Genomic DNA, 25,180 nt, shown 5'->3' on the forward strand with positions numbered 1-25,180 from the left:
TGCTTGAGTGGCCTGACCAGGATCTATTGTGTGTGACACAAGGAACAAGGGATGCCAACTACTGAGTCCTCATTGTGTCCCCAGAGGTTCTTCTGGGCTGGCAGTGATGAATTAGGAATTAGACAAATCTTTTATACCCCTTAGGAGTTAATAGTTGTTTTGGCATTGTCCTTTGCTTCAGAGTCTTGTTTACTTCAGTCTCCATAAATCTGAGGCTAAAGTTGGTCTTTTTCCCTTATTTTAAATACATACATGCTTTTGTCAGTTTTCCTGGTGAGCTAATTGGAAAAACAGGGGTATATGTGACATGCTGTAATTTTGCTGCCATTCTCCTGGTGCCAAAGTGCAGGGTCTTTTGCTGACAAGTTGTCTGTTCTGTGGTTTTATCACAACCCATTTCTCACCTTTATTGCTGGGAACAGTGTTCTTCATTACTGCTATGTGGTGTTTAACCCTTAACCCTTTCTTTGTGTTGCTTCTGATGCTTACTTTTGGTCCCTACTTCATTTATACCAACCATAATATTTCTGTTACAAATCTCTACAAGCTGAGTTGTATCAGAGATGGATTCAGTCTGTTGCTCCAGCCTTTTCCTACAGTGAAGGGGGTGGGGGTGGGGGGGGGAAGAGGTGAGGAAAACCAGTGATTTTAATGTTAACAAAGCCAGATACTCGTCTCTGGGAGGCATGGACTACTTCAGTAGCTTGTTAACTGGTGCAGTTTTAAGAAGGAATCAAACAGTAAAGTGTTTTCTTTTGCAGATTCATTGTAAAATTAGAATAACTGAAATAGTTAATTCAAGTTCAGCTGTTCACAGAAAGTTAAGCAGTGGTAGTGATAACCTGTTTGTCAGTTACACTGCCAAATTTGTCTTAAGTTTTCTTATTGACTGAAAATAAAATAATAGGTTTTATCAACTGTATTCTGAAAGCTTGTGTTTAAAATTAAACAATGTTGCAATGAAGCAGTTGTTTCAACAACTGAAATACCCATTAGTCTTCCTAACACTGAAGGTCCTGGAAGCCCTCAAGATCCCAACCTTGTATACATTAGAAATCTGCATAGGTTTCTGATTAGTTTAGGGCATGTCTACCTGTGTAGAAGTTCCTTTGGAACTTTTTTCCACATAACCAGTGAAGCTGTAGGAGAATGGTGAAGTATGTTTGTGTTGCCTTTTTTTAAAAAAGTAAACTACCAAAACCAAGATGAAAAATGTAAAGTCAGAGGGGGGAAAAATGAAGCATTGTGCTGAAAGTTTTAGGGAAGCATCAAAAGAAGAGACAGCAGTCCCTAACGTGTATGTCTACTTTATGGCAGTTCATTGTTTCTTTACCTTTTTTCATCATCAGGATGTAAAGCTGCAATTTATTGCGGCCTCATTTGATGCAGCAGGAAACTTTCTTAAATGGCAAAGTTTGGAAGGAGGCATCTTACAGGTATGGTTGATTTTAATTATCTTTTGTTGATACCATAATGTTCTGATTGCCTTTAGCCAAATTAAGACCAAAGCCAAGAGTTTGGTTACTATATTAGTGACAGTTCATAACTAACAAGCTAGATTAAGGAAAACAGTCCTTGATTCTTGCTCATGATGATGTCTACAAAATCAAGAGTATAAATTCAGCGATATTGCCTTCGTCCAATGGACCAATATAAAATTGGAATATTGGAAAGTTCTGAAAAACATCACTAGTCATTTAGAACCAACTGTCTCTTTCTTCCATTCGCCATGCAGTTACCCATGTACATAATTCATTATTAGCCCTGTTGTTGAGCAAAGTGTGTTCTTTAGCTCTCAGTAAACATATGTTTATAGATACTCTATGAGTATGTCCCTGTTAGATGCTGTCACTTGTTTTCACACACTGTGGGGATGCCAAGCAAATCAGTGGTTATTTCACTGTCAAGAAAAGTAGGAAAACTGATCTACCACCCCATTTTCTTTCAGTTCTCTTGGGATTTTTTGTTTGCGTATTTCTTTTGGGTTTAAATATAAAATGTACAGTTTGGCCAGCACCTATCTTTCATAACAGAAAGTTATAAAACTTGCTGGGGGACTTTACATAGAGATAGGGAACACTGGCTATAAGATTGACAGTACCCTTGGACACTCCACCCTCAGATTTCAGTGGCACACATACGTTGTACTTTAGCAGTACCATGCTGTATAGATAGGGTGTGGAAAACTCAAGTAAGCAGCAAGTAGAAAGTGCAGTAGTCATTAGCTTTACAGCAGAAATTGGCAGCTATGAAACATGTTACAGAATAGAATTTGTTTAGCAGTCCAGTGGTGATCTAGGCAGTCTCAGTAATGCCTTCAGCAGGCAACAATAGGAACATTAGCAAGAACAATTGGGAATTGTCTGTCCCCTTTTCTAGGCTCTTCATGTCACTCTTGGAGCATGTCACTTCAAATGCTCCAGTATCTACAGAAGATTAGCCGACATTCAGGATTTAGAGAATGACTGCTTCTTCTTCTTTTTTTTTTTTTTTTTTTGGTCTCAGAATGAAATGTCTGTCACCTGCCTCTCAAATTTTAAGGAAAACTAGTGTCTCAGAAAACAGGTTACTAAGCCAATTACTGTGCATAGAAAATTATATATTCTGAGACAGATTTTAAAGTTTATTGGGACACTTTAATTTCCTAAATGCAGAGCTTTTAGTAGCTATAAAAATCAATGGGAAATGAATAGCTTTTCCATTCAAAGCCTCTCTTAATGTAATAGGTTGTGCATGATGATGAGACATCATGGTGCTAAAGCAATCTCAGTGCATAATTGTAGTAATTTCCAGAATTTCAGTTGCACACTAATAGAATTGTGTTTCATGTAAATTTAGACTTGATTTTAATTTTGGGAAAATCGCAGTGCCCTTCACTAACTACCATGCTCATTTAGTTAGAATTTGACAAATTTTTCTGGGTTTTGCTTAGAATAACTTGTTCTTTGTAGAAAATATAAAAGTTACATTGAAAAAGGAAAAAAATATCTGTTACTTGTCATGATAACTTTGATTCTCTGAGAATGCTAGCTTAAGAGAAAGGGAGCAATATAAATGTGGAGTTCTTTCCTCATGGGATTCTTTGATTTAGCAGAACCCACTAATAAAGCTTGAGGCAGCACAGTGCGTTGAACATTCAGTCCCCCAAAAGATTATTCTTGCCTGGTTGGATGGTGCTGTCCATGAATTTCAACACCAGTGATGGAACTGAAAAATACTATGCAAATATGAATAAGCTAAACCAGTTTTTTAAGAACACTGATACTAGTATAATAAATAAGCAAGTTTAGTCTTCAAGATCAGTCCCACTTTTCTTAAAAAATAGAAGAAAATATCTTTAGTGAGAACTGCGAACACATAAACTGCTTTGCGTACCTGTAAATATCTTTCATGTGAGAAAATGATACCTTTGAATTAACCTAATTATAATTACGTTTTGTTCAGCTTTGTCCTGATACCCAAACTAAGTTGAATGCAGCTTACACATTTGGAACAACTTACCAACAAAGTGTAAGTAAGAGATAAAATGCTATTCTGAATTTTGAATTAAGTTGCTTTATACATCATCAGCAATTCAGTGCATATTGAAGGACCTCTGGAGTTCAGCTATTAGCTGCAACATGGACTTCTTTATTGTGAAATTGTTGCTTATTTTAATTTCTTTATTATTTAGTGAAATAAAAATTGGAGTTTTTAGAATTATTTAACTGTTCAACACAAAACTTGTTTACTACATAGGATTAACAAAATAAATTGAACTGGCAATTGTATTAGTGAGGTTGCTGCCTTATCAGTGGACAAACACAATGCCTGAATTCTGACAGTCACGTACTTTGCATCGTAACTTCTAGTTTTCCTGCCTTCATCTTTGGCCAGGTTTCATATGGAAAGAAGGCATACGCAATAATGCCATGCCAGTATGTTCTCCCCTTTACTTCTTTAATATATGCCCTGATTTCAGTGAATTCAATAAAGAAATTGAAGGCAAGTTTTAACCAAGTAGATGACTCATCAGAGAAAAGCTTCTTTAGCTGTCTTAACTACAGAAAAAAATATTGGAGTTTTCACACTTTACTAAGTGCCAGGAAAGGGAGAGGAGTAGAGCACTTGCACTTGTGTATACTTAGATGGTTCTGCCAGTATGGTCACTTATGTGTTAAATGGGAAGGTGGTGGTCTTTGGCAGAGGGGTAGAGAAATAACATGTTTATTTTTATAAAGCTCCCTATGTGTGTGCAGCATCTACTACCTATATATCCATAATTATTATTTATTAACTTATTTACATGCAAAATCACTTCCCACATTATGTGTTGCAGAGTAAAAATACATAGGCTGGCTGCTATTTGGGTGGTGTAAAGTTTGTTGTTTAATATTGTTTAATCCATATTTCAGTATTTCAGACAGAATGGAAACTTACTTTCTATTTAGGATCATTGAACTAGTGAAGTATGGTTAGGTTTTTTTGTGCTTTTTAAAATCTTATGTATTTGATATATTGAGTCTGTAGAGCCTGTTAAGTATTAACAGCTGTTAATATTACTGGGTTTAAATACAAATACTAATAAATATTGACTTACTGAGTGTTTTTTAATGTAATTATTTTCATTGATTGTATGAATGACTTTTCCTATAGTTTTGGGTAAAACACAGTTGATGTGTTATACGAGTATGTAAAGGCTGCATGGTTGTTCACATACGCATGTGGAACTACCTACTTACACATATAATTTCTTCACGCAATCTCAAAATGGTTGAGGTTGGCAGGGATGTCTGGAGGTCATCTTGTCCAACACCCTGCTCAGGCAGGGCCACCTAAAGCATGTTGCCCAGGCTTTTGAATATCTCCAAGGAGCAAGACTCCACAACATCTCTGGGCAGCCTGTGCCTGTGCTTGGTCACCCTCAGAGTAACAGTGTTTCCTGATGTTCAGAGGGCACCTCCCATATTTCAGTTTGTGCCCATTACCCTGGTCCTGTCAGTGGGTACCACTGGAAAAAGCCTGGCTCTGTCTTGTACATCCTCCCTTCAGGTACTTGTACACATTGATAAGATCCCTGCCCCAAGCTTTCTCACCTCCAGGCAAAACAGTCCTAACTCTCTCAGCCTTTTCTCAAAAGACAGATGCTTCAGTCCCTTCATCACCTCAGTGGCCTGCACTGGACTATAGAAAGTAACTGTTTCTGTCTTGTACTGGTGAGCCTGGAATCAGACACAGCACTCCGTAGCTTCAGCATTTATGTTTCTTGACTTTAGTGTTTATGCTGTTTCAAATTTTATGTCTGTGAGATTTGCTAGGGTATTTTTTCCTGATCTATTGAAAACTGTTAGCAGAGCTTCATTCTCCACATTAGTCATTCTTGTCAATTGCAGTTTCTAAGAGGTTTGTATAAAATCATTAGTACTTTGTCATTGCTTGCAAATCGCTGGAATGCCATGTCTTTTGTGAAAAAGTGGGACAGATTTCACAAAGATTTTGAAGGGGAAGGATCCAGAGCTTGATAAAATCATTACATGGCTAAAGTGATCTTTGTATTTTAACATTTTTTTCTTGTAGTGCAAAATTTCAGTTTCCAAGATTTTATTGGATTTTGCTAATCCAATATTTTATGACTTATTCCTTGAATATAATGATGACAATGGACAACAATATCTTTGGGCCGTGCCAGTTTTAAATTTGAATCTCCAATACAGTGAAATGTTTGTTAATCAAGGTAAGACTGTCATAGCAACATTTCTGTGAATTTAAATAATGTGAATAACTTCAAATAGAAAGAATTTGTGTTAATTACTGAGTTGTTTTTAAAGATGCCACAACACATTATAACTTCTTGCTATTTTAAGAATTTAGTATGTTGTGGGAAAATTCTAATAGTGCTAAGTGCAAGCTTTGGTTGCATATACCGGCCCAATCAATAATATGCACAAATAAAGTAATCTAATTTCATTATATATTTGTTTAAGTTGAAAATAAATACTTTTACATCCTAAATACAGTTATATGTATTATGCAATTATATATGTAATTTCTAGTAGATTTCATTCTTTTTGTGTGTTGAATTAGTTTTTTGATTATTATGTGACTGTCATGTTTTTTCAAAGGCAGTAATAGGAACAACTGGCTTTTGACTCGTCGATTTTTTTTGGTGGATGCACTAAGTGGAAAAGAGAATGACTTGGGAAAACTACCCAGAGTAATTCGGATTGCTAGCAAAATAACAATCAGGTGACTAATTGCACTTAATATATAGTACATGGAAAATAAAGTCAGTTTTGTGCAGTCTGCATTTTATTGTTTTTAAATAAAGTTGGTTTATTATGTTGTTTCTAATATACCCTGTGCTGCTTTTTCCATTGCATACTTGGAAAAAGCAAGAGTTTCCATAGGTCGTTCTGATGAGTGAGTGAGAAAACATGACTTTGGCTTGTGGGAGTTAAAATTACTGTTACTTTCGAGGTACAATGAATGAGACTATGTATGCATAATGCAACTTAGCAGGCATTCAGCCATCTCTTAGAAGCAGGTGTCATCTAGAAAGACCTAAAAACTCCCCTGTTAATTCTTTTTTGATGTGCATGTTGCTGACTCTACAAGGATGCTATTTCATACTCCATATTATTTTTTGCAGTATTTTTACAACCTGTTGCCTATTGTGTTACACAATCCAGAGTAGGCTTGTAGTCATTTAACTGAAATTGTGCGACTACCTGTTTAGGGTCATTACTGGTGGTTAATCTCAGCTGAAATATGTTTTGGAAGAACATTTTTTTCTTCTTTATGGAACGTCTTCGTCTGAGATGATTGTCTAAAAATTGAACTCTCCCTTTTCCTTTAGCTATTCTTCAGAACTTATTAGTTAAAAAGATTGCTGAGTAGTACTGAGTACTGATCCATACAAGTAATCAAACTGAAGTTTAATGTAATGTACTAACTCCATACAAATTAGCTTATGTATCTTAGGAGAACACCCTCCCACCCCCCCTTCAAAAAAGGGATAATGTCAGAAATTCAAAATACACATAGAAAACGTTATTCATTCTGTAATGTTTTGAGAAAGTCACCTTTTGGAATTGACTTAAATGTTTTTCACTAATGTGAGCAGTACGTAAAGATTGATTTAGGTATTTTCTTACAAATAAACAATCCATCCCAGCTTTTTCTTTTTATATATTTGTGTACATGCCTTTGTAAATTCCAGTTGCTTTTAAAATGTGAATTGCCATGTCATTGGGTTTGAAACTCATATTTTACTGATCAGGTTGTTCCGTTGATTTAGTATTTTCTTAAAGTTTCAATGGATACTTTCCAAGCAATTAATCCATTTTTTTCTATTAAAAATACTACTCTATTTCTGCAGTATTCGTCTGGTATCCCATACTCAGAGAGGAACTATCTACCCTCCTCTAATTACTATTGCTTACACAGATGTGCTTATCCAGAACCCTGAAACCCAGAGTGTGATGGTGAGATCTTGGTGCTATCTTATTTGATCTGCTTTGTTAATCATACTTTTAGTTCCGTTGGAATTCCAGTTGAGTGAACATTTGAGGGCGTAGGAACGTGTGGCAGGGTGGAGTATAAAAATCAATAAGCAGTTTCCAGTTCTTTTCAGTTATGAAGTTGCAAGTTTTCACTAAAATTTAAAGCTTTTAAAACAAAGCAGTTAAAGGTATTTAGTTTGTATCTTGAGTCTTTAAAATTAAAGTACTTAGAATTTTACAGTTGGTTGTATAATACTGAATTAGGCTGTAGTTCAAATGAAATATGCACAAAAATAACAGGAAAAGTACTCTGTGTAATGCACTAAAAGCAGCGATTTATGTAAGAAATTGAATGTTTTTATTTAAAACAATGCATTAAGAGAAGGTTGCTATGACACAGACATCTCAGGTCACCTGTGGTTTAAGTTAAAATATTGGTAATATTTCTAAAACATCCTTTAGTGTTTTGTCTGCTGTGTATTATTTTACAAGACGTCTCTAAGAATTAAAGTAAAATAAAATCCAAAAATCTGTAGCCAGAGGGGTTGGAGATCAGTTTGGAGGATCTTTCTCTACTGACAGCCACTGAATTCTGCTGTAGCAGATGCAGAAGGGGCATTTCCTACTTGCCCTTTTCCCTGCCATGACAGGCAGCAGCTCAGATGTCCCATTCCTGTGCCTTGTTTGCTTGTTAGATCACACTGCCTTAAAAAGTGAAAATTGGAGTTTAATGTAGTAAAATAATCATCTGCTATTAAAAAAAATTATAATATTAACGTTTTCTGCTTATCAACCTTCAACAGTTCAGGCTTCCAGTACAGATAGGTATCTAGCTAGAAATTTCTGGTGGTGGAACCATTCCTTGCATTCCATATTAGCTGCATGAAAAGAAGGAAGAGACAAGGAATTAGAAAGATAGAAAAATTAGTCAGACACTTCTTCCCCGTCTAAATGATGTCTTTATTTAACCACAGAACAGCACTGCTCTTAGAAAATAATTTGTTCCAATTGTGATGGCAGGAACAATTGCTTTCAGTTTCTCTATTTTCTGTTCTACTGTTTCTTACATCTGCATCTGATGGACTTAGGTGCTGTCAGTTTCGGGTGGTTTTGTTTGTTGTCTTTAACAAATGTTATGCAAGTAAAAAGAAACATTGAATTTCATTCCAAGTGTTGTAAACACTGAGCTTCTAGTGACTAAGCGTATTTCAGTTTAAATCCAGGTGAGGTGATAGAATGAGCTCTGGCAGGAACAAACATTTTGGGAAGCCAAGGTAGGGGGAGGAGGGGTTGGTTTTGCAGGGTTTTGTACTGTATTAAAACTGAATTTAAAAAATACTGTTCATTATATTTGTGTTAACTTCAGCCTTGCAGTGACAAAGAGACAAACATTTTCTCTTCCTTGTACAAATCTTTCAGACAAAAGTCAAAATAGGTCTTAGGTTAGATAGATATTTAAGCTAGAGTGAGCAGTTTTGATCCTGCATGACAATTTTTATTTTGTTCAAGCTGGGGAAAAAAATCAGTGTCTGAGCTTTGTAAGAACTCACTTTATGATTTTGCATATTGTTGTAATTACATTAAAGTTACTTTTAATCAACACTGATAAAGGGGAAAGTATCAAACATTTGCTCTCTTCTTTCAGAAGGAAAAATATTATGCACATTTGAAAAGATTATAATCAGCTAGTTACAGCGAGTAACTTGCAGATAGCAGGCATCCATCCCCAGCATTACAGTTGCTAAGATCCGCACTAAGCTTAGCAGAGCTTGTGCTAGTACTAAGCCTGGCACTGTGGCACACCAGGCCAGATGTGTACAGTAGAAGAAGGTACATGTACTTGTGTAGTAGCCCTTGATGGGAATTCCCACCAACTAAAAGTGGGAAAACTACTACTATCTATAATGGTTCTAGCATTTCGGAATTACTATGCATATTCACTTTTTCTGTCTTAATATTCAGGTTTCCTTCTCAGTCAGTTATGAGATGAATCAGTCAGAGGCTCAGATTCAGACTGATGTAAGTTTTATTTCTTTTGAATTTGTCAAGATAATGATTTATTTTGTGTTTTTTAAAAATATCTGCAAATAATTTTTCATTCTCTTCAGATCACGTTGGGTGTGTTGGGTGGGCTCGCAGTATTATGGTCCCTTCTCAAGACTGCAGGCTGGAAGAGGCGTACGGGAAGCTCTATAATTGACCTGCAGGTATAAACAGCTGGCAATCTAAAAAGGGATGTGTCTTCTTTTCTTTAAGGGACCTTTGCTATCATTCCCTGTGATGTAACTATTCTGTTTCTTAAGGTAACTGAAATAATTTCTAGCCTAGCTACATAGAACTGTGACCTGAAGTTAGCTTACTTGAAGAAGTAGGCTTTTTGCATTTTGGGGGGATTCTGATGTTGTCATTTAGGAAATACTTTTGCTAAAAATAAAGGTATTTACAGAGCTGTTCTGATTGGTTAAGTGGACTTAATTTTCAGATTAATTCTTCTTTGCACAAAGACTAACATGTAGAAGTTTCAGATACTGAATATACCATAAATACATGACCACAGTAGAAAAGTTTTGTTTGAGGCTACTTTTCAGTATATTGGGTTCCTGTAGTGTGAGCTGCATAACATTTTATATGCATGTATATATGTATTACATAATTAGTTTTACAGATCTCTACAGTATGTTTTTATAATTGCAGACAGTTTTGAAGTTCATACTGTTTTATGCTGGAGACCTTGCCAACGTTTTCTTTATCGTCACAGTGGGCAAAGGGATTTATTGGCTTGTGTTCTTCAAAGTAAGTGTTTTTCCAAATTTGGGTGTTATGAAAACCTGTTAATATTGCATACATTTTTAAACAAAAATTCATTTTTCTTTTTTCTTTCTCCCCCACCCCCTCGCCCCTTCTGGTCAGTCTATTGAGGCAAGTTCTGTATCGTATTTGTTTTGTGTGCTTAGATTTTTGTGTTCACCTGTTTCTTTTCCTTAGGATTTGTTGTACTTGCAGTCTGCTTAATAGTCACTTAAAATATTTTACAAATTTAAAATGATCGCACATTAAATACTGATCTTTTTCTGCAAAACATTATTCACTCTTAAGCACTTGGCATATGTCGTTACATATGCCATTCATACTATTTCAGTATAATTTCTCAATTACAGGCTCAGCAGTTTGTCTCAGTCCTTTTACCACTTCCATCTCAGGAAGAAGATTTTGTTACATACATAGCATGTGCGTTTAGTTTAAAGGTAAATATTTTTTTCCTCAGGCATTAAAGACATTTCAACATATGCTTTTGTGTATTTTTAGTTGGCTTGTTTTTAAACATCTAGTGCAGTTCATTTTATTAGTGTAGAGATGGAAACAATTATTGTATTCCAAAAACTAAGTAATTTTTCTGTAAAAATTTATTTTGTGGAGTGTTTATAGGGAAACAAATGTCTAAGGAGGATGATCTATGGAAAATTATTCTTTCAAGGATAAAGGTGTAAAGAAAACCATATCAAGAAAGCAAGTGCTTTCTTTTAAAGCAGAATGTAATTGCTGTCAGTTCCTGATTAAAAAGATGACAGATTAAAATAATTATGTTCAAATATACTTTTAGAATTTGGAGATTAGTATTCTGTCTTTATGGGACATACGATTATTTTATTAATTATCAGTATTATATTGGATTGGTATTCATAATACAGGTTAATATCTTATGGGAAAATAGCCATTTTTTGGAATTTGTTACTTTGCCGTATTTTCATAACTGTGGACATCATCACATGGCTTACCATTATTCCAAGCTTTTAAATTTTAAAAAAAACGTAACCAAACTATAAAAAGTTGGTAACAAAGTTGCATTCTCAATTACAGTCAAATATATTACTTGTTATGTTTAATGAATGACGTGTGCAATGACTGTTTCCTCATCTTTGTCTATATGCTGTTGCTGTCTGTCCTTGTTATATTTCTCCTTTTTCTTTCTTAGGCTCTACAGCTCTTACAATTGCTGGTTTCACAACTTACTATAGATATTTTCTTTATTGACTGGGAAAGACCTAAGGGCAAAGTTCTTAAAGCAGTTGAAGGTAACTCAAACTGTGCTTGCTTGTATAAAAAGTTTTGGTTAAATTTGGATATTACTCCCAAGTATTAAATTTCAGGGCTTGATTGTATGTATTCTTTTTAGGTGAAGGTGTTATTAAAAGTGCTGCTGCACCTGTGAGCATATGGAGAACATATTTTATAGCAAATGAATGGAATGAAATTCAGACAATGAGGAAGATAAATCCCCTCTTTCAAGTGCTTGCAGTTCTTTTTTTTCTGGAGGTATTATTGTTATTAATTGTTTATGATTAACAGCCATAGTGTAACGTAAGGGTCTGTTTTTTAATTCTTGTATTCTCTGTGGTAATAATGGATGACCTTCAAGTTCACTTGAAAACATGTAACTTAGTAAAATAATTATTTTAATATTTTTTATATGTATATGTATGTATGTGTAGGTCATTGCAATATTTCATTAAGGAAGACTTAAACAAAAAACAAGTACCTTAAAGTTCTTTGTTAATTTGGGGGGGGATTTTTTTAAGGGAATGACTTAATCTAAATAGCTTAATAGATCGATAAATCTGTTTACACAGTTCTTTATTTGCCTACTGGCTCCCTTCTGCCATAGTCTACAGCTTTATTTCTGGTTTCATATTTATCTGAACTGAGCTTCCTTCCTGCTAATTTGCTATAAGTGACTTTTATAAAGCAGGAAATGAAATGTGCCAGTTCTGCTCCTGTTGACATAACACAAGGCAGTATGCCTTCAGTTACAGCTTAAGGGTATGTGAGAAATTACACTTTAGCTTTTAAAAAACATTTTGGTTTGTTTCTTATGTAGTTTGGTAAGTACTTCTATTCTGGGAAGTATTCTTAAATTGCGTAGCGTATAGTTGTTTCTGTGACGTTCTTTTACATATTTTTAATACTCTTATTAATTTTTATATTTATGTTTTTAATTTTCCTACTTTTCTTTTAAATTAAAGACAGTTTAAAACCCCAGGCTCCTCATTCACTACATCAGTATTTCTGCTGTTGGTAAATATGGACCAGGACTAACTTAGGTGCCATGTTACAAGGACAGAATGGGGGAAAAGAGAGCACGTATTCCCAAAACTAACTAATCTCCTCAGGTTACTCTTCATAGGCTCCTGATATTACTAGAAGGGAGAAACTGCTCTTAGTAGGGAGTGATTAACATCTTGCTCTACAACTTCTGCTGTCAGTTTCCCTCTGGAGAAGCCCTTTCTTGCCCCTGATAGTGGAGAAAGTAATGAAAGACACCTAAATAGGCTAAAACTGGTGTTTGTGAAAACCTTGGATAATCTTTGTAGCTTTCATTGTCATGCTGGTGTTTGGGATGCAGTTTCCCTGGAAGGGAATGCACGCGGATATGGCAATCAGCAGCTCGCTACAAGGGGGAACTTCTGCATGACTCAAAACCTGTGTCTTGGGTTAGCAATTTTGACAAAGTGACTGTTCAGTTCTCATTAGTCATGGTGACAGGCTGCAGAGTAGTAGAAAACGAGCCAGGAAAAGTAATAGTTGGAGGAAGCTGGAAAGCAGAGAAGTCTCCCTCGCCTCAGGCCTCACGTCTGGCACGGAAGCAGCCGCTGGCCGGCACTGGCCGTCATGGCAGTGTTGTTTACCTGGCTGGTGCAGATAGCGCTCTGGCAGCAAAACTGAGCTTTTCAATACTGTACGGGCTCTGGCTGGGATGGAACTAATTTTCTTCATAGCGGTCCATAGGGCGCTGTGTTTTGGATTTGTGGCTAAAAAGGGGCTGTTAACATGGCAGTGTTTGGGCTGTTACCGAGCAGTGCTTGCACAGCATCAAGGCCCCCAGTGAGCGGGCTGGGGCTGCCCAAGAAGCTGGGAAGTGAACACAAGCAGAACAGCTGGCCAAAGGGGTGTTCCATACCATATACCATCATGCTCAGCAATAAAAATGCAGGGGAGGGAATTTTCTGGGGACTGGCTGGGCAGCAGTCTGCTTGTGGGAGGGAGGTAGTGATTGCCTTTGCTTCACTTGTGGAGGCTTTTTTCACCACCTTCTTCCCTTTTCTTTGCTTTATTAAACTGTCTTTATCTTGACCCACAAGTTGTCTTGCTTTTATTTTTCCTGTGGTGGAGGTCAACCCACCACAAATGTTTCTGGTGCAGCTTCAGTTCTGAATGATTTCCGCACAATTTTCACCTCTTAAGTGTTTCAAGACATGCTGTTTCTCTCATCTTTTTTTTATTTGGAAACTTTTTCTAGATTGCTTATTTAAATTAGATTGGGCCATAAAGACAATGGAGGGAAATGTATTTCTGCGCAATAAAACAAAAAAAATAATTTTCTTACACTGCAAAACAGATATTTTTTTTATCACTGGAATATATTTATTGGACAAAAAAAGCTGGTATTTGGCAGAAATAATGCCATTATGCAGCCTATCTGTAGAGTCTTTTGGAGTTTTTCAGTAAAAATCAATGTTGACTTTTCATGAGATTTGTCTACATACGGTTTTGAATTTATGTATCAACACATATAGGTACAGTTTATGTTTTTAATTCTGTTTCTGAGCGGTAACACTGGATCACACAATTGGACTTAATTATAGTGAACACGCTACTATTCCCACACCCATTTTTCCTAATTTTTTCTTCTTACCTCCCGTTATGATGGAAAAAACATGGACATAGTGAATATTATTCATTGCCTCATGTTGTTCTATTGACTTTCTAATCTCTTCAGGTGGTGGGATTTTCAAACCTCGCTTTAATGGATTCTTCTTCCAGCCTTACGAGAAGCAGTGAGAGTTACATAGCTCCTTGGAGCCGCATTTTAAGATTTGGTGTGTCTGCTGCACTCTGGCTAGCCATTGCCGCCTTACAGGTATGTGAAACACATGACATACTGAATTACCATTTTCAGGCTGGATCTTGGAAGCTAGAATGTATCACTAGGCCATCTATACCACATATCATGGCATTGGGTATAGTCTTAGCTGTTCTGCTGGATCTAGACTTTCAGCTCCTTTAGAACTCAAAATGTGTCTTCTGAGCTGTGAGACATCTTACTTTGTAGTCAGAATTTTAATTCTCTCAAAGATGTGAGTTTATGCAACTACTTTGTTTTGTTTTTAACAACTTTGAAGCATCTCCAAGTTCAAAATGAAAAGCGGGTTATCGCTACAACTTGGAGGAAAGATGTCAGTCCCATTTCATAGAGTCCAATGTAATAGTGGCCACTACAGAAGTCTGTAATTTGTGGGTGTTACACTGTGAAATTAATTGCTTAATAAAATGAAATCTGATGAACTAATAAAAAAAAATCTGGTTGATTTATTTCAGATTATGGTCTTTTCTGTGTTTTATGAAAGATTTGTTGAAGATAAGATAAGCCAATTTGTTGATTTGTGTTGCATGAGCAATGTAAGTATTTCTTTGTCAGTGGCATCTTTAATAGAATAATACGTAAGATGGTTTTTAGATTATTAGGTAATATTTATTAATGTAATTTAATTTAATTAAAAACAGATTACTGGCTAACAGCTAAGGCCAATGTTTCTTTCAGCTCACTTTATTGGTGCAATCTACAAGAAGATTTCGGTTAAGCTTTAATGGGAAAAAGATTCTGGAACCATAGGTGTCAATATGTTCTTCTAGACGTATGATTTTTAGGTTGTTTTGTGAAGTTACATTGGTTACATATGCTCATACAGAATTAAAAAGTAACAAATCATGACAGAAATTCGTTGTGGAACCATTTGCTGCTGTTCTGTCTGCTGCATTGTAGTACTTTTGTCTTAGAGACACAGCTATCTTCGTTTTGTTTAAAGTTTTTATGTTCAGTTTCTGCTCCTACCTTGTGGTTGTCCCTCAACTGCTGAACTTTGTGGTTGTCCCTCTTGGACAGTTACCACCTTTTCCATGCATTTTCACTTACTTATATCTGAATTACTTCCCTTTCTCCAGTTTAAATGTGGGTCTTCAAACTTTGTACTTCAGGAATTCCTTTTTAACCAGAGTGCGATCAGAATTGGTTGGATTAGCTCATTTGTCCAGAACTTTTTAAAAATGCAGAGATCGACCCCTTTTATCAGCCTTTCCAGCCTTCGTTGTTCCTCTTCCCGTGAAAAGACCCGTGTAGTGCATGGGTTATAGAGAGAGTTAATTTGGGGGTTTATGTGATATATAAGCATTGTATGATACTGAATGAAATTCTATTAAATACAGTCTCCTAGGAACTCAACTGGAATCATGCATATGTATTATATATCACAGAAATAACTTTTGAATCAAAATAAAAGCTAATAACTTTGCTTTAATTTTTTGGCTCTGTGGAATTAAGTAGTGATCCTTGCCATCGATAAACTAAACAAAGCTGGTATATGTTTCTAGTTAAACATAGATAAAAACTAATCAGTAAAAGAGTTATTAAATATTTTTCTGCCATGTTTATTTTTGGACCTGCCTACTTTGTATTTGTGGAAGGGCTGGTCTTGCCAATCTCCACTATGAATTCGAAAGTTCAAAAATAAAATTATAATGTTTTGTTAAAGTATCCTTCTCTTCCTCCATCTCTTTTAGATTTCAGTGTTTCTCTTGTCACACAGCTGCTTTGGTTATTACATCCATGGTCGCTCTGTGCACGGACATGCAGATACAAATATGGAAGAAATTAATATGAACCTAAAGAGAGAAGCCGTAAGTTAAAGTATTAAAGTTTATACCTGCTCTGATTATTTATTTTATTAAAAAATCCCACACCTTTGCATTATGGATCTGCACTTGTACATTACATTGCACGAAATTATGGTACTTAAAAGATACCAGCTGTTGGTGTGTAAATATATGACTCAGTATTTCTTTTAACTAATTCTTCATCTTTCTTCTTCTTTCCTGTCTTCTCTGTTATGTCTTCAGATTTCATAGGTATAAAATTCCTGGCTTTCTAAAAAGTTTTTTCATGTATTTAAGAACCCTCTTTTTGATATTGAAGCTTTTCATGAGCTCATGGCCACATTCAAAAAGGTGCGCATCAAAAAGCTTTCACAAAGAGACAGATCTGAAAAACTCCTAATAAACATCTACTCTTCCAATAAATTGCTTTATTCTATCTCTTCTGCTGTAACGATATAACCTATTCTTTTCAGAAATTAATTTGAATAAGTATTTTTTCTAGTTTATCATATGTTGTATCTTTGCTGCAAGATCAGGCAAAAGTAAAATGTCTTATATGAGACTGCAGCACATTGCACTAAACTTCATGACAGCTTGTGTCTGTGTAGGAACAAGTAGGAAGAAAGTACCTTAAACAAAGGATATTGTTATCTCAATGATAAGTGTACAGAAAAACCCATAACCATGTGAAAATTAAATCTCAAACACTGAAATGTAGAGGAGTCTTTTGAATCATATTTTTTATTTTGAATAATACTATCTGTTCCTGTAATTTATTGCTAATTGCTTATTTTAATGCAATTTTGGGAAAAGCAGATTTTTTCCCTATGAGGATGTCGAATTTTCTGTTTTCTTGGGAGTTTTGAGATTTAATAAATGTGACCTTAAAACATATGGAAAAAGTCAGGAATCCAAAGCACAAAAATAAATTATAAACATTAAAGAAAGGGCTTCAGAGTGAATGTCAAAAGGTGTATTAGAAGGTAATGAACTGAACACGGCTGAAAAGAGCAGTAAGACTTTGTGACAGCGGGGGTCAGGATTTCATGTCCTAAGAAAATCTTGCTATGCTAGAACCCAGAGTGCAGTGGATTCAAATATTCAGAGATACTAAGTGTAGATGAAAGAGAGGATCTATGAATGACATTAATAATTTTAATTTACAATTGTTTTGATTATATAGGAAAATCTATGTAGTCAGAGAGGTTTGATACCAAACACAGATTGCCAGACATTTCAGATTTCCATTTCAAGAAAAATGCGACTGCACTATGACAGGATTCATGAAACCTTGATAAGAGTAAGTGAGATATTTGTATTCTGATAATGGTACTTAAAATATGTAATTTTTCTACTGAAGTCGTGGTCATATTGTGTTTCAGAAACGTGGTCCTGCAAGGCTTTTGGACTCATCTGCAAATACTTTTGAACAAAGCACAAGGGCATACAATGCCATGAACAAATTTCTCAGTTCTTTTATTGATCACGTATGTATATTGACATGACTATATTAAGGAAAATACAATTTTTGTAAGTAGAGAACAGAAATTGTAAATCTGAAAGACTGTAATTTCTCTTTAGGCATATGTCCTTAAAAACTTGTTAAAGACTGTATGGCAACTGGAACAGTGCTTCATTTTAAAAAAAACATAGGAGTACTGTCCAACAGTGTATCCTATTAAAAATGACAAATCCTTTATTATGTACTTATTTTTGTCATGGAATAGACCAATGCTTTTTTTCATTCATAAAGGTTAAGTAGCTGTACTTTACTTTGTAACAAGTACTTTTTCTTTGAAATCATAAAACAGGAAGTATTGTTTTTCCTTTTCTTATAGGTTCATAAAGAAATGGATTATATTGTTAAAGATAAGTTGCTGCTTGAACGGGTTCTTGGCATGGAGTTCATGGAACCGATAGAGAAAAGCATTTTTTACAATGGTAAAAAAGATCTGTGACTCGGTATTTGTACTGTGATAAGTATGTAGGTTTCTGTGTAGATTTCTTTCCAGGATGTACAATCTAAACTGGACTTTACAGCAGGAGGGGTCATTAAATGACCGCTTGTGAGGGAGGTACTTAAGAGAAGTTCTTCAGGTTACAGAAATCCTATTTGTAATTTGTCACTTGACTGCAGTGTTTTTTCTTTTAGGCAACTGAAAGGATACTGTGTAGAGATGTGCATGAGTTTGCAAAGTACTCCTTTGCCTTGCTATCCAGCTCCAATATCCACTTTGTAAATGGAAGGAAGACCCACAATATTTAAATAGTGCCATGCTATTTATTTTTTTTAATACAGAACCAAATTTCTTACGAAACAACTAGAAGTACAGAAAGACAATTTCTTTAAAGAGGATATTGATCACAATGAGGATGTTTTAGTGGAATACTTGATGTTAATACACCAGTCATCTATGAAGACTCCACTAAGTCATTTGTTTTCTTGAATTTTTTATTTTGAACTTTTTAAGTGTTGCCAATACCTACAGCAAAAATGAGTATTCCAGCAGAAACAGGGGTGACACCAGTTCTGATTCTGGTCCCTGGAACTATGCAAAATCAGTCAGACTTGGGTTCTCCAGTGCATCATACTGAATCCCAAGCCCATGCCAAACCTAGCCATAGGTATTTCCAAGTGACCAGTACACATACATGTGTTAAAAATAGATTTAGTGAAAGTTCTTGACTACATTTCAACTGTCAACCTAAGTTCCTAAATCAGAATCCCAGGAAGATTGGTGCTGTGGAACACTAAGGCTCTAAAAACCTTAACCTATTCAGAATTACTGCCAGGTGACCAATATCTGCATCACTGGGCTCCTCATCCGGTGTTAGGTCCTCTACTTTCTCGATTTCCAAGGTTCTGAAACCCTGAGTCCTGGTCTCCTCCTGTTAACAGGTACAGTCTGGGGACCAGTATCCACACTGCAATGAAATACGAGCTGTGAACTTACCAGTCTGCTTTGTCAGTCCCTGAGCTGTACAGAATCCATCAAAAATTATCTTTGAAAACCTTACTTCAGATCCTGATTCTACCCCTAGCCATAAACATGGCCATCACCTACATGAAAACTAAACATTTACTAGCAATCCAAGATGCTGCAAGCCCCGATTTTCTTTCCTCAAGTACTTGGCTCTCCAGCCTCACTGTTCAGAAACTCTAAACCTTATCAGAACTGTAATGCAATCTATAGATATTACCAGATGACCACTACACATCCTAAATATGTCATTATTCTTATAGAATAGCAATCCACAGATGACATCACCGAGCTGTGCAGAACCCTTCCTGTTCTATGACACCAGGACTGCAAAAGCTGAAGCCTAATTTGAGTCTCAAACCTTACTTACGTAATCAGGAATGCAGCACATGCTTTCCAGCTAGCCAAGGTTGTAGTCTGATATTTTTGCTCAGTCCAAATGTCTGAGCCACACCTAATTCCTTAAATGCTTGGGCTCTCCTCCTGTCATGGCAAAGCACTAGCTTTAGTCATAAATGTTGCCAGATAGCCAGTACCTGCTTTAAAACTATAACTAGGACTTTCTGAAGCCTCAGTCGGTGATTCCACACTTTGTGATATCAGTCATTCCAAAACCCTATTCTAAACCCTGGGTCTGCTCAGCCATAAATATTGCCAGGTATGCGATGTCTGAGTTAGAATTAAGTGTATAAGCATGATGTGATGTCTCCAGATTGTGCAGTATTCAACAATGGTCTGGGCTTTTGACTGCCACTGTTCCAAAGTTCGTAATCATAAGCATTGCTATAAATATATTGTTTGATGGTTTAGACTTCCATAGTTCCCAAAAGTTTAGATTAGGACATATACAATTTGTAATGAAAATAGGCTGTTTCAAATAAAACTTGCATTAGACATTTTTCTGGAAAAGTAGAAAAGAGAAAAGAATCTTATTTTCTGTAATTAAGTGTTCTTTTCTCTTTAGAAAGTGGTGCTTTTTGATAAAATAAGTGGTCTAGACTATTTGGCTATGAAGAAGATATTTTAAGCTTAAAAGACCCATTTTCTGGGAAACTGTTAACCAGTGTACAAAGATAATGATGAGCTGTGAACCTCCTCCTAAGTAAGGCTTTAAAGCATATGGGGTTTATTGTTCTGTTGAGTTTGGGCCAGAGTTAACGCTTGAAAAAATTCAGTGACAAGGAAGCTATATCTGCTTGTTGTTCAAAGCAGCCTTTTTTAAACAAACTGATTGAGATTTCAGAAATGAATGCATGTCAGAATGAGTGCATGTGGTACGTGGGCTTTTTCAATTGTGTTCTCTCAGTATTAAGCCATTTTATAAATGAAAAGGTTTTTTTTTCACTTTTATCACAAATCACAAAAAAAATTATTTTGCTTAAATAGAATGCCGTAACTAGATCCTGCTCTGACTTTCCTTTTTCTTACCAGTTTTCTCAGCTGGACTGATGAACTCTACAAACTTGCACTTCACAGAAACAATTATTTTTCAAAAATTATTTTCTTTCTGTAGATGAAGGACAGTCTTTCAGTGATGTTCTCTATTATGGCAATGAGACAACGCTGCTCATCTTTGATATCCTGTTTTTCTCTGTTGTGGATCTGGCTTCCCAGAGTTTTGTTTTAGCAGCTATTCTAACATATTTGCAACAAGAGGTAAATTTCGATTTAAGGACAAAGTAATATTTTGAAAATATGGGTTAGTATGGAAGTTTATATAGATAACTAGATATTTAAAGCAGTAAGTTAGCTGTATGTGGTGACAGAAGATTATACTGAGCTTATAGAATAAGTTTTTTGCCTTTTTCTGTCAAATAGGTTTGTGAGGCATAAATTTTATTCACACATCTGTCATGAATAAAGAAGCTACAAGTAACTTTCAAAAGAAAACACAAATATCTGTTACAGTTAATCACACATAATTACGTCAAATTTCAGGGTCGAAAAATATTGGAAAATGTTTCAAAAATGCTAAAGGGAGTTAAGCACCTAAGTCACTCATTTATGATTTTAAGATAAAATTAATTTTAAAGATAATATGATTTTAAATATATTATGAAAATATAATATTTTATGTTAGGTACTGAAACATACTAGTTTAAGTATTTCTTCATTAATACATCTTTTTCTGAAATGTTCTTAGATATTTAGGTTTATTCGTAATACACTTGGGCAGAAGAATTTGGCATCCAAAACCTTGGTGGATGAAAGATTTCTCATTTAATTAAGAAGATGAAAAGCTTCGTTGAGAAGTTAAATGTGGAAATTATGTCCATAATCAAAGCACCTCTGACCCACAGATTAATTCTTGTGCACTTTTCAATAATAATAATGTAATGGTTTTGAAATTCATCATTTTTATATTGTATGCTGTTAAGCTTTATTATTGTGTATTTAGAAACATTTTTTAAATTTGTGAACACTGAGCCATAGGCCTTTAAAAGGAAAGGTACGCAAAAATAAAACAGAAGTAAACTTACTGTTGTTATTATTAGAATAAGATAAAAATTATTTAATGCCTTTTGATAAGATAGGGACTGCTCACTTTGAGGCGATTCTGGCTGGCAGGAGAGGTTGTCACCTCAAGTTCTCTTGAAAATCCTTTACATTTTTTTCTTTTTATTTTGATGTTTAGCAAAACATCTTTCCGGTTTTATTCAGCACAGTATCTGGTCTGAATTAAGTTAATATTTCAAGAGGACTTTTTAGAGATCACTTATTTACAGTGATTCCAACTTGAAATTTTAACTTTTCTTTATTGTGTCATAATGTTGTATGCTTTTGTCTCTTCTCTTGGAGTTTATCATTGTTTTTCTTGGGTGTGGACTACACATGACAAAGTTTCCTTGCGCTTGAGATACAGTAGTGTTACAGCAATGCAGAAAAATGGGCTAGTTATGATAGAGCAGAGGAGGTGGTTGTAGGTATTTAGGGATTGTTCCTGATCTTCTGTCATCTGATGCGAGGTGCCCAGGGAAACAACAGGAATTCTTCTGTGCTGTTTCCACACAAGTGAAATAGAAGCCATTGTTCTTATCTTTTCAGAAGTGTCTTCACAGGTGCCTATATATGCTCATGTACCTCTGTCTCTCTTAATTTTCTGGCTTTATTATCTTTAGATATAACACAGAGACCATAATAATTTTGCCATCATCCTATTTCTGGAATTTAGACAAATTAATAGTTATACAAGTGCCATTTATTAAGTATTAAGGGAGATTACGAATGGCCTTCAAAACACCTTATAGTGAGGTGTTTACCTCCCGTTTGTATCTCAGAAAAGTCTCCCTACCTTTTTAAAATCATGTTTTTCAGTAAATGGTCAAACATGAATAGTGTTTGCTAGTTTTATAGCTGTTGTCTTTAGATGATTCAACAAGGGACTTTCACCAGCAAAAACACCATAAAAATGTAAGTCATGGTTAGCAAGCTTGTTCTGAAACAGAGACTGAGGACGTAACTAGTTGGACCTAGCAGATACGCAGTGCAGACATGCTTATCTGTGCTGAAGAAGCTTTTTGTTTCAGGTGTTTCTTGGCTTCATAAAGAGGAACATGTTCTCATACCGTATCATGGTATTAAACTTACAGGAACACGGACATAAATCTCAGGGTCACTATTGCTGTAATGCATTTGCTTTTGGTGTTGCAAAACCTGTGTGTCTTGCTAGTCCAATGTAGTTGCTATTAAGTGACAGAATGTGTCTGCCAGTAAGGCTATGAGAAGGTAGATAACTGAAGAGTTGATTTTCAGTGGGACATCCATGTATTAATAATTGGTTTAACATGGGCATTTCGGTGTCATGCTTTCCTTCTGTCTGCTTATGTGCACAGTTCTTAGTTTGTTGGTACACACTATGCCTCAAAAAAGGTGTGAACACAAAACTTCCAACAGAGTGAAACGTCCACTATAAATAAAATCAATGTTGTTGCCTTTATAGTAAATGTAGTAATTAGAGTGTCCATTAGGTTCTGGATCTGTTAAAACAACCAAAAATCATATTTCCACTGAGTACCAACTGTATGACTTCACTAGCTGCGAGGATTCTGTCATGTTTCTTGTCAGTAATCTGCTGAGTGCCAAAACTGTAAAGTAAGCTAAGGAGCCATATGAAAAATGCTCTGCAGTAGGACATTTGCAAGGCTTTGCTTTAGGCTTACATGGTGTCCGTGTTACTTCTTTGGTTGATATCTTTGCATAGCTTAACTAAACTTAACTAAACTTTCCAGATCTCCCAAGTCCTACTGCAATGTCAGTGTACACAAGGTAATACAGTCTTTCTCATGTGACCATATTTATGTAAGGTGACTGATACGACTAAAGGGGTATAGAAAGTTGCTGTGGTCCGTAAGTGAGCAAGTATGACCCTAACGGCTCACCCTAATGCAGGACTTTTCTTATTGTCGCTTTCCAGCAGTAGTACTGTGCGTCATTGTCAATAACAAGAGGGACAATCTTCTTCTCAGCGTGAATTCTGATGATGTGTTCATAGTCATGAAGCTATTGTAGGGAATGGAACCACACTTCAAACACCCCTCCTCCAGAACAGTCTGATTTATGACCCAACTTCACTCAGAATAACTAAAATGTAGTAACCGGACCCAGGTAAACCAGGGAATATCAGCAAAATGAAGGTGCGGTTGTGCCATCTTTAGACACAGACGTGTAGTTTTAATTAGACCAGTACCAGCAGAAATGGAGATGTTTCAGCATGTGGGCTCGTTCTGTACCCTGTTCTCAATGCTTTTGCTAACCAGGTACACCTTTCCATGCAAGAGTCAGGCTTTGAGCCTGCTTTAGATATGCCTTTAATTATCTGCTGCTCAGAAGGGCATGTGAAAGCTCTAATGACCTTGCAATTTGCAAGAACTACTGCTAAGGGCAACTCTCATTACAGATAAATGGTAAATTAATCTAAAAATGTCCTGTCAAAACAGTTCAGTCACTTGGGCCCCTCTTTCTCCTCGGTGTACACACTACTCTGTTGTGGTTTATTTTTCCAGGTCATTTACCTAAAAATGTTAATACAGCTAATGTAGGCACTCTACATGATTTAGGAAATAATTATAAGAGTCAAAAGCTCCAGGAATTCATAGAAGCTTTTCTTCATTCTTGCTGTCCATCGAACACTTGAACTGGGTTGACTGCACTTGGTTCTCCTGTTGCTTGATATTGTTCAAGATAATACTTCTTGTGATAAAACTTAATGTTTTTCCTTTTTTAAAATTAATATGCAGCTACAATGTGTTGTTCATATGAGTGTCTTTCAAGTTTCTAAATGTTCTATTTAATTACATGGTATTTCAAACTCTTGTATCTGTCCCTCTGGGCAATAAACAATTTTCAAGGATTGGAGAAGTTTTTTTGCACTTGTTAAATCAGTTCGCCCAAGCCTGCAACACCCTTTTCCGTCCATGAACATGAGAGGTTTCAGAGTAACCTCTGGAACCTCAGGAGGCTGGATCTGGCTTTGCAGTCCAGAGAAGCTCTGTCAGGACAAGTATAAGGAAATGATTTTGCAGTCAGTGTGGCGATGGAGGGTATGGTTTTGGATAGCCACAACTAATGGAATGAGATGGCTGCTTTTTGCCAAGTGTCTTAGGGGTCAGATACCAAAACAGTTAATTCCACAAATAATTAGAACTTGTATATACAGGCAAGCTGCAGTAATTTCAAGAATACTTCTTAAATTCACAATTTCATTTACTAGTGAGGACTTCGTATTTTACTACAGCGTGCATCTTAATGGTAGGGGCAGAGGTGTGATTGAGGTAAATCGTACCAGAGGTGAGAAGCACAACTGGCACAATGCTCAAAATTTCACCCTGCCCATCCGATTGCTGCAGCGTGGGCAGCATGGCAATGCCATCCAAGCCAAGTTCACGGGGGTTTCTGTTTTTTTCAGTCTGAAAGGCAGCGTATGAGCAGCAGGTGGCATGGGGAGGGTGACATTGCGATACACTCCTACGAAAATCACAAGTGGGGCGGTAGAAGGAGATAACTATCAAACCT

At 35.9% G+C, this 25,180-nt stretch overlaps 1 protein-coding gene across 2 annotated transcripts in view; it reads left to right on the forward strand.

Moving 5' to 3' along the window:
• TMEM67 (transmembrane protein 67) overlaps positions 1–24,518 on the forward strand; it is a 35,101-nt gene extending 10,583 nt beyond the window's left edge. The window contains exons 10-28 of one of the 2 annotated variants that reach the window (XM_040587417.1): positions 1,350–1,436; positions 3,445–3,510; positions 5,557–5,713; positions 6,102–6,225; positions 7,358–7,463; positions 9,444–9,500; positions 9,590–9,688; positions 10,176–10,274; positions 10,640–10,726; positions 11,455–11,554; positions 11,656–11,795; positions 14,257–14,397; positions 14,856–14,936; positions 16,095–16,211; positions 17,371–17,487; positions 17,570–17,674; positions 18,026–18,128; positions 20,682–20,824; positions 21,312–24,518. In XM_040587417.1, the coding sequence (XP_040443351.1) occupies positions 1,350–1,436; positions 3,445–3,510; positions 5,557–5,713; positions 6,102–6,225; positions 7,358–7,463; positions 9,444–9,500; positions 9,590–9,688; positions 10,176–10,274; positions 10,640–10,726; positions 11,455–11,554; positions 11,656–11,795; positions 14,257–14,397; positions 14,856–14,936; positions 16,095–16,211; positions 17,371–17,487; positions 17,570–17,674; positions 18,026–18,128; positions 20,682–20,824; positions 21,312–21,392 (2,010 nt within the window). In that variant the 3' untranslated portion in view covers positions 21,393–24,518. The other variant, XM_040587418.1, reaches the window with a different exon arrangement.
• The last annotated feature ends 662 nt before the right edge of the window (positions 24,519–25,180 follow it).

Source organism: Falco naumanni, chromosome 3, assembly GCF_017639655.2.
Source record: "Falco naumanni isolate bFalNau1 chromosome 3, bFalNau1.pat, whole genome shotgun sequence".
Classification (NCBI taxonomy): Eukaryota; Metazoa; Chordata; class Aves; order Falconiformes; family Falconidae; genus Falco; species Falco naumanni.